Source organism: Oryctolagus cuniculus, chromosome 16 (genome assembly GCF_051225735.1).
Source record: "Oryctolagus cuniculus isolate XC-2025 breed Fujian yellow rabbit chromosome 16, ASM5122573v1, whole genome shotgun sequence".
In the NCBI taxonomy this organism is placed as follows: domain Eukaryota; kingdom Metazoa; phylum Chordata; class Mammalia; order Lagomorpha; family Leporidae; genus Oryctolagus; species Oryctolagus cuniculus.
In genome coordinates, this window is record NC_142882.1 from 49,281,354 (window position 1) to 49,289,942 (window position 8,589).

Below are 8,589 nucleotides of genomic sequence, written 5' to 3' on the forward strand. Positions count from 1 at the left end.
GTTACAGTTTGACACCTATCTAAATTCGTATTCGAGCAAAACTCGGCCCCGAAAGTGCGTTGGTGGCTCTGCACCTCCAGAAGTGAGTTGAGAAAACTCGCAGCTCCTCAGAACTGCAACAATAACTCTTAATAGTTTCTCGTGACCAAAAAAAAAAAAAATCAAGTTTACGTCAATATATTTTTCAAATATTTACTGGAAGTAATGTACAAGAAAAATACTATACAAAATCGTCTCCTGGACAACCTCCCACCCTGACTCTGGTGGAGTTCTGTTTAATTGGTAACCAATCTAGAACGATTCTCCAGTGGTACAAACCATTAGGTTCAGATATCGTTTACAATTGGGTTTTTTTTCCCCCTCCCCTATTTTTTCCTTCTTTGGGCATTTAAACTACAGCCTCATCTGAAAGAAATGGTAGCCTCTTCGGTTGTTTATAAGTTTAAATCCAAACAAGAAAAAAAAAAGTTTAACCCTAAGAATTTTAACGAATTGCAAGAACTTACAGGAATGGGTTCTATACAAATTGACAGCTGGAATAACAACAACAACCAAAAAAAAAAAAAAAAGAATTGGGAAATTACGCCCGGGAGTGGTGAAAGCCGAGGTAGAAAAGAACACAGAGACAGTTAATCTGGTCTCACCGGAAAGGGGTAGCTTTGCATAAGAAAAAGACGCCTACCCCGCCCCCACCCCATAGTGAATGCAATCAAAATAACTTTGGGATCAATATGAGCAGTTTCCAGAGAAAGGCTTCGCATTGCTGGAGGAAAACCTATCTAGACGGGAAATCTAATGCAAGGGTGACTTTTTTTCTCCCTCCAGTTTTCTCATTAAAAAAAAAAAGTTATAAAGATGGGGGTAGGGGAAAGAGGCTGTTGCAGCGACTCGCCAAAGACTGCACTATGCCGAAACTTGCAAGGGTTCCACCCCGGGGAACAAAGGAGAAGACGCCGAGCTGGCGCAGGGAGGGCCCAGCCTGGCCCACGGGGGCCCGAGGGGCGCCCCACCGGGCCCGACCCGCTCCCGCCCCGGGCTGGCCTCGGCCCCGCGGCCTCCCAAGGCCTCAGGCTTGGCTCCTGCTCCAGCACAACGTGCGGCCCGAGCAGCTGCCCGGCGAGGCGCGGGTGCCGGTGCGGGCAGCGCGCCCCGTGGGCAGGGGCGGCGCAAGAGCTACTTACATGGCGAGAGCCCCCTGTTACACAGCTAAGTCACAGAGGGGAGCGGGAGAAAGAGGGGCCGGGGCCGAGCGGCGAGCGGGGTGCCGTGGAGGGAGGCCGGAGCAGAGGCCCAGACGCACGGGGGCAGCTGGGGGCGCGTGCGTGCGCGCGCGTCACTCGAGGCCGTTGCGGTGCCCGGGCTCCGGGGGCTGCAGCAGCTCTGGGGAGTGGCAGGGCGGGCTGCCCGCGGCGCTGTGCTCGCTGTCGGTGTCGCTGCCCTTCTTGCCGCCGCCGCCGGGGCCCGCCGCGCCGCCGCCGCCGCCGCCGCTGTGCGTCTTCACGTGCTTGCTGAGGTGGTCGCTGCGCATGAAGCGCTTGTTGCATACGGGGCAGGCGAAGCGCTTCTCGCCGGTGTGGGTCCGCAGGTGCCGCTGCAGCTCGTCGGAGCGCGTGAAGCGCTTGCCGCAGAAGAGCCAGTTGCACACGAAGGGCCGCTCGCCCGTGTGCCAGCGCAGGTGCGCCTTGAGGTGCGACGTCTTGCCGTACACCTTGCCGCAGCCCGGGATGTGGCAGCTGTGCAGGCCCTTGCGCCGCAGGCTGGCCCCGGCCGGGCCCAGGCGCTCCGCTTCCTGGCAGTTGGGGCAGTCGCAGGTGGCGCGGCCCGAGTAGCGGCGCGCGGAGGAGCGCGGGGAGCCGCCGAGTGGCGCCGAGGGCCCGGCGCCCAGCATGGAGCCACCCGCGCCGGCCAGCGGCGATGGCGCCGAGTCCGGGTAGGAGCCGGGGAGCACGGGCTTGAAGCCGTCCATGAGGTGCTGACCCGCGGGGCTGAGCAGGTGCGAGGAGGCGCCGCTGCTGAACGCAGAGTGGCTCAGGCCCGAGTAATCCGAGTTGTAGCCGCCGAGCGGCGAGTGCAGCGAGCCTTGGAGGCCCCCGGCGGCCGGGTGCAGCGAGCCGGGCAGCGCTGCCGCGCCATTCGGGTTCTGCACGTCGATCCAGCCCGCGCCCACGTCCCACCAGCTGGAGGCGCCGGCCGCGCCCACGTCGCCCGCGGCGCCCAGGCCCGGGTGCGAGGGCTTGAACCACGACTCGTACGGGTGCGCCATGCCCACGCGCGGGTAGATGCCCTGCAGCCCGTCCACCGACGCGTGCACCTTGGAGATGAACACGGGCTGGTGCGCGCCGTCCTGCGAGTGCGCCGCGGAGGAGCCGCTGCCGCCGCCGCCACCACCGCCACCACCGCCGCCCCCGCCGCCGCCCCCGCCGCCACCGCCGGCCCCCGCCACGCCGGGCGCCTGGAACACCGCGTAGTCGTTGGCGAACGGCGAGCTGGAGGCGGCGGCAGCGGCGGCGGCGGCGGCGGCCGCGGCGCTGCTGGAGGTGAGCGAGAAGGCGCTGGAGCCCGGCGAGCCGCCGCAGCCGAACGAGTCGGACACCAGCGCTGCGGCCGCGGCCGCCGCCGCCGCGGCCGCGGCCGCCGCCGAGGACGAGCCGCCGGTGCGGGCGGCGCCGGACACGCCGAAGCCCGCGAGGCTGGAGCCCACCACGTTGCAGCTGCCCGAGGACGCAGACGACGAGCGTTTCCAGGGATGGAAGCCCTTGCCGAAGGACGACGAGCTGTCCGACAGCGAGGAGGGGGACGGGCTGGGGCTGCCGATCTTATTGCAGGTGGCGGCGAGCATGGCCAAAGGAGTGGAGCCCAGCCTCGGTTCTTCCTGCGGTTCGGGAGCAGAGGGGACGCGGTGGGGGAGGGGAGAGAGGCGCGTTAGTGCCCGGGCGGCTCCGGGCTCCCCCCTACCCCCAGCCTCACCTAGCTGCCCCGGGCGCCCCGCCGCACACCCCCGGACTCACCTGGCTGCCCCGCGGCGGGAGGGGACGTGGCGGGGCCGCCGGGAGCCGGACGCCAGCGCTACCCGAGGCTGTCCGCGCGCTCCTGGACTCCAGCAAAACGCCAGTAGCGCCGCGGCAGGCCCCAGACGCTCGGAGACGAGCGCGCAAAAAAATGTCCTGGCCGCGGACGGAGTAAGTTTCCCGGGCCGAGAGCCCCGCGCGGGGTTGGCTTTGAGGAGCCGGTCCCCAGGCATCCGCAGGGCGCTTTGCACGGACCAGTCTCGTGCCCCGGAAACCCACCCTGGGCTGTGCACCCCCCCACTCACACCCACACCCAAGGCCGTTCGCTCCTCCTGCGTCTCCTTTTATTTTCTTAAAAAGCAAAAAAAGAAAAAATTGAATCTACAATCTTTTTAAGAAATAATGAATTCAACGTACCTGCAAGACCAGGCGGGCTGGATTGAAGGGGAAGGGGCAGCCCCTGCGGTTTGCCCGGGGAGCAGAAGCCTGCTCTCGGCACCCCCAAAGTGTCGCGATTTTTTTTGTAGTTTTTTTTTTCTCTCTCTTTTTTGCGCCGAGGGCTGGGCGCGGGTGCCCCGGGCCCGGAGCGGCGCGCGCGGCGAGGCGGCTGCTCCCCAAGCGCCCTGCGAACCGTCTCCAGCGCCGGAAAAAGTGATCTGCCCCCTCCCCCTCTTTCCTGTCTCCAAACTGCCTTGTATTTAAAGAAGGGGAAGGGAGGGAGGAAAAAAAAAAAAAAAAACCTCAATAGAGCGAGACGGACAGCCCGTGGCCCGGCCGGGGCGGCGGGGACCCCCTCGGACCCGCCATGAAAGGAGCGCAATTAAAGCCGCGAGGACAACGCAGAAACTCACCCCCAGAAGTGAAGTTGCCATCCCACAAAAGCGCCCTCCGCCTCCCGGAGGATCTTTTTTATATTGATAAATCAGAGGCAGTGTTTTTTTTTTAAGAGGTGTGCAATACAATGATCAGTTCCGCCCATTCCGCCACAATTGTAGCTCCCTCTCCGGCTTTGAAGTGCCGCGGAGGCGCCGCCAGCCAATCGCCGGGCTCGCCGGGGCCGCGCCGCGCGCGCGCCGTGAGGTCATCGCCGCGGCCGCCGGCGCGCTGGGGGAGGGGCGGGAGCGCGCGCGGTGCGGGGGAGCGCGCGCGGGGATGGGGGCGCTGTGTGTGTGTATGTGTGTGTGTGTGTGTGTGTGCGCGCGCGCCGCGACCCAGCCGGCCCACCGCCGACCGCACGCGCACGGGAGGGGTGTGTGAGTGCGACGCAGCGGGGGTGCAGGTGACAGGGTGTGTCACTGGGTCTGCCCCACCCGGGGAGGGGGCGGGCGGCTGCAGAGGAATGATGGCGTGCGTGAGAGGGCCCGAGAGAACTGGGTGTGAAGCGGTTGTGTGTGCACGCCCCGAGAGGGCAGGCGTGGGGGGGAGGGCGCACGCTCCAGAGCCGGGTGTGCCAGAGCTGGGTGTGAATTCAGTGGATTGTGCAGACGGAGGAGTGTGTGTGTGTGCGTGTGCACGCGCCAAAGCTGGGTGTGAGTTTGTGCAGAGGGTTTTGTGTGTGCACACGTGCCAAAGCTAGTGTAGGTGTGTGTGCACGCGGGAGAGGGCAGGGATGTGTGTGCACGCGCCAAAGCTGGTGTGGGTGTGTGTGCAAGAGGAGGAGGGTGTGCACGCGCCGAAGCTGGGCCTGCATGTGCGTGTGTGTGTCCCACGGGAGAACGTGTGCCAGTACGTGTGCGTGTGCGCGCCCCGAAGCTGGCTGTGAGTTTGTGTTTGTGTTTGTGCAGAGGGACGCGGTGTGTGTGTGTACGCGCGCGTGCACCGAAGCTGGGTGTGAATTCAGGAGCCTGTGCAGACAGAAAGGGAAGGTGTGTGTGAGTGCACGCGCCAAAGCTGGTGTGAATGTAAGTGCAGAGGGAAGAGGAAGAGAGTGGGCGCGCGCGCACAAAGCTGGGTCTGAGTTTGTGTTTGTGCAGAGGCAAGGGCATGCGTGTGCGTGCGCCGAAGCCGGGCCTGCGTGTGCGTGGGTGCCACAGGAAAATGTGTGCACGCGCGCGCCAAGGCCGGGCGCTCAAGGGCGCGTGTGTGCGACGCACTCTGGGGACTGAAGACTGAAGCTGGCAGAAAGTTGAGCGACGCTGAGTGAATAAACGCTTGCGAGTGCTGCCACGGTTGCCAACTTCCTGGGGCTCACTGTGCCTGAAACCTTGGGGTTCTTCCTTCCCGCACCCCCACCCCTTAACTTCCTGGACATTATCAGACCAGTTTGGGGGGGAAATCTTGACGCCCGTCTTCTCTCTCCGGGGCTCCCAGTAGGGGAAGAGCAGAGGGGTTTGGCCACCGGGGTGCTTTTAGGGGCGCGGCGGGGCGCGAGTGCGCCTGCGCCAGCATGGGGACTTTGATGTGGTCGCCTCCGCTCCCCTGCTCGGAGGTGGGATTCCGCTTTGGAAGTGCGCGTCTCGCTCTGGGGAGGAGGTGTGCTCGTCCCTTGGCGTTGAGTCCATTTCAATACAAAAGGATTAGAGCGAGCAGGGAGAGAGGGCTGTTTTTCCCCTCTAGGTGAGAAGTTGGGGGGAATGTGGACGTATTCCCAGGAAACCTCAGGGCCTCTTTCTGAGAACCGACCCCGGGGCTTTGATGGGGAGCGGTGGGCTCTGTAAAAACGAGCATGTGACAGGTCTTGGGCCCGCCTTTATCCAGGGTTTGTGTCTGCAGGCGTGTGCGGGTTAACCGGTAGGAGCAGTTGAGATTGGGTGGATGTTAGTCACTTGTTTGCCATTTGCTCTGTTCCTCGCCTTCGGAATTGTCATTGCAATTACTGCCACCACGAGGGACTTGCTTAACTTACAGAAAGCACAGTGTAGCAGAAAGTCCAGAGCCCTGCTGAATATTCCTACGCTTAAAGAAAAAAAAAAGTAACGCATATGTTTCAGTAGTCACAGCTGCTCTTGGAAGTCTAGTTTTCAGTTGGTTAAAATGTGGCTAGCTGGGAGAAGCGTTCGGGGTTTATTTATTTATTTATTTTTTGACCGGGGAAACATTTGTATTTTACGGTTGCATCGCAGCTCCTGAGAGGTCAGAGGAACCTCCTGGGGTTTCCTGAGCTGCACTCGGATCGTGTCGCTGGTGGGAATTTCCTGCAGGCGGCTGGTGTGAGCCTGTGTGTTTCTGACCCCGTTTTAGCATGTGGGGATATTGACTGTACATCACATGTATTGATTAAGGGGGGTAAGGGACACTCCGGTACCTTAAAGGAGGTGAGAAGTAAATTAATGAACTACTTGCTTTCTCCGACGGCTGACGCTTACCATAAATGTCGAGTTTCTCCCTGCATGAAGCTCCCAGTGATTTCAGCGTGTTGAGAAGGCGTGCCAGACCAGCCCAGAAGGAGGAAGGGGTGGGGAAGGAGGGAACTCCGTTTAACAAATAAAAGAGAATTAACTTCATTGCTGTGGTCTTCTTCTGTAATGATATTCATTTAAAGGACCTAATACACTGTTCAAATTCGGGGCTTAGTTCTAGTCAATGCCGGAACCCTCAAAGGTGGGGGAGGGAGGAGGCTTGGAGGGAAAGATTCCCTCCTAGGAGTAGTTCTCCTTTTAGCCTCCTATCTTTTGGAAGGAAGGGGGCAGGACTAATAAAAAGTTAAATGCTGATTCCAAGAGTAAACAGAGGTGTCAACCACTGTTTGCTCAAAAAAAAAAAAAAAAAAAGGTACCCCCCCCCATGATTGCAATTTTTGAGCTACCTAATTCTAAGATTTTTCACTTGTATAAATTCACTTGAGCTTCACATGTCATTCCTTCTATAACAGGAAATCACAATATCGGTTTGGATTTAATGAGAATATGGGATACTCCAACCTGTATCCCTCCTGGCTGTTAGCAGTTGAAGACCCTCACCAAAGTTTGTATGCACAACTTTCTTCAGGAATATATGCATAGATGAGTAGGAGAATATAAGCATATATTCCTTTATTCCCACTTTTTTTTTAAATGGAGGTGTTTATTTCATAGTAGCATTTGGTCCAAGGTTTGTTTGTTTTTTTCTGCTCAACCCACTCCTCCCCACCCAAAAGTGGTGTTTGTATCATAGAGCGTAAAGCAGCGGAGTTAAAAAGACAAAAGAGCACGGTTTCATTGACCAAATATTAAAAGAACCCAACTTTTGCTTGGAGTTTCACTGAAACCATCTAGGTGGCGGCAGGTTTGCCACCAAGTCTTTCATTCTCAGGGATGTCTATAACCCACGCATGGGGGAGCCAGCCAGCCTGGCACAGGTTTTCAGGGTCCAGAGAGTTCAGTGTGTCTTTTATGATATTGATCACTACCCTGGAGTATTATGTCATGATAATATAGACGTTGGGAATGGAAGAGAAAGAGGAAGTCCCGGGCTTCCAGACCTCATTAAAAGTTTCCCCACCCCAAGTGAAGCTTCCTGTGCTGCGGGGTGGGGGTGGGGGGGTAGGAGTAGATGGATACTGTGCTGTTTCTTGCGAACCTGTGGGATCCGCTATCAATAAAGCTAAAATCTATTAGCATTCTGTATGCATCTGCAGCATAAATTTCATTTGAATTTCAAATTTAATAAACCGGGAGGTTTTTAATCATCCCTGGTTTTATTTGTTTGATATTAACATGCTTATTGACCGGGTCTGGTGACCAGTTTGATCATTACAGGACAGCAAAAAGTTAATTAAAACGACCACAGCCCCTTAATCATATCATCTGTCTCATCCGTGTCGCTCTCTTTATTACCGGTGATGATGGATAGTCTCCCAGATTAATTTCTCTGTTTCTTCGATTTGGACAACAGCTTTGGGGACCTAATTTACATCCTGGGAACAACTTGCTCGAGTATATCTAACACCTTGCAGCTACAATATACATCAACATCTCCTGGACGGCGCGGGCAGGGGAACCGCTCCGCAGGCGGTGAGAGCGCGCGGCTAGGCCCGCGCCTGCAGCCCCTAGGGCTTTCACAGCTGAAGACGCTGGCCGGACCGGAAAGCACATTAAGGGGCCTTCGATCCCTGCTTTTCCTTTTTGGGGGGAGGGGAGTTGGGGAGTGAAATATGCCTCCGCTGTTTGGTTAATAGATTAAAATGTGTAGATACAGCCACGAGTAAATAAAGCCATTTGTAACCATTAAGTACAATTAGGGATTTATAGTCGAAACATCAAAGTACCCGGGCTTTCAAGGGGCCGGCCACGCACCTACAACAAACACGGTTTTGAACGTGTTAAGTGTGGTGGTCCGGTATGTACACAGCGCGAAAACAAGGGGGAAAAAAATAAAATAAAAGCAAAAGTCTAATGGAGAGAATGGAAAAGGATGCAAACGCGCTGCAGCGCGCACCGCCGCTGGGCGCTGGGCTCCGAGCCCCGCCGGCCCGAGCCACGGCTTTCGGGCCGCGGACCCCGAGGACGCGGTGCGCGCGGCCCCGGACCCTGACTGGGTGCGGGCACTTCGCGCGCCCCCCGCGCCGGCCACCACCGAAAGCTTAAAGGCGCGGGTTGGAGAGCCGAGCGCCGCCGGCGGCTGCGGGGAGCAGCCGGGGTTTGGGGGGCTTGGGGAAGTGGGG

The 8,589-nt window shown here is 58.3% G+C and overlaps 1 protein-coding gene across 2 annotated transcripts; it reads right to left on the minus strand.

Annotated features, from left to right (window-relative positions):
- Positions 1-1,205: 1,205 nt before the first annotated feature.
- SP8 (Sp8 transcription factor) lies at positions 1,206-4,066 on the minus strand. 2 transcript variants are annotated; one of them, XM_051852798.3, is made up of 2 exons: positions 3,860-4,066; positions 1,206-2,872 (listed from the first exon to the last, which is right to left on the minus strand). In XM_051852798.3, the coding sequence occupies exons 1-2, from the start codon at positions 3,878-3,880 to the stop codon at positions 1,334-1,336; spliced, it is 1,560 nt and encodes a 519-aa protein (XP_051708758.1). In that variant the 5' UTR covers positions 3,881-4,066; the 3' UTR covers positions 1,206-1,333. The 2 variants fall into 2 exon arrangements, with proteins under 2 accessions (XP_051708758.1, XP_089171481.1); XM_089315355.1 differs by lacking the exon at positions 3,860-4,066 and adding an exon at positions 3,426-3,733.
- Positions 4,067-8,589: the final 4,523 nt, after the last annotated feature.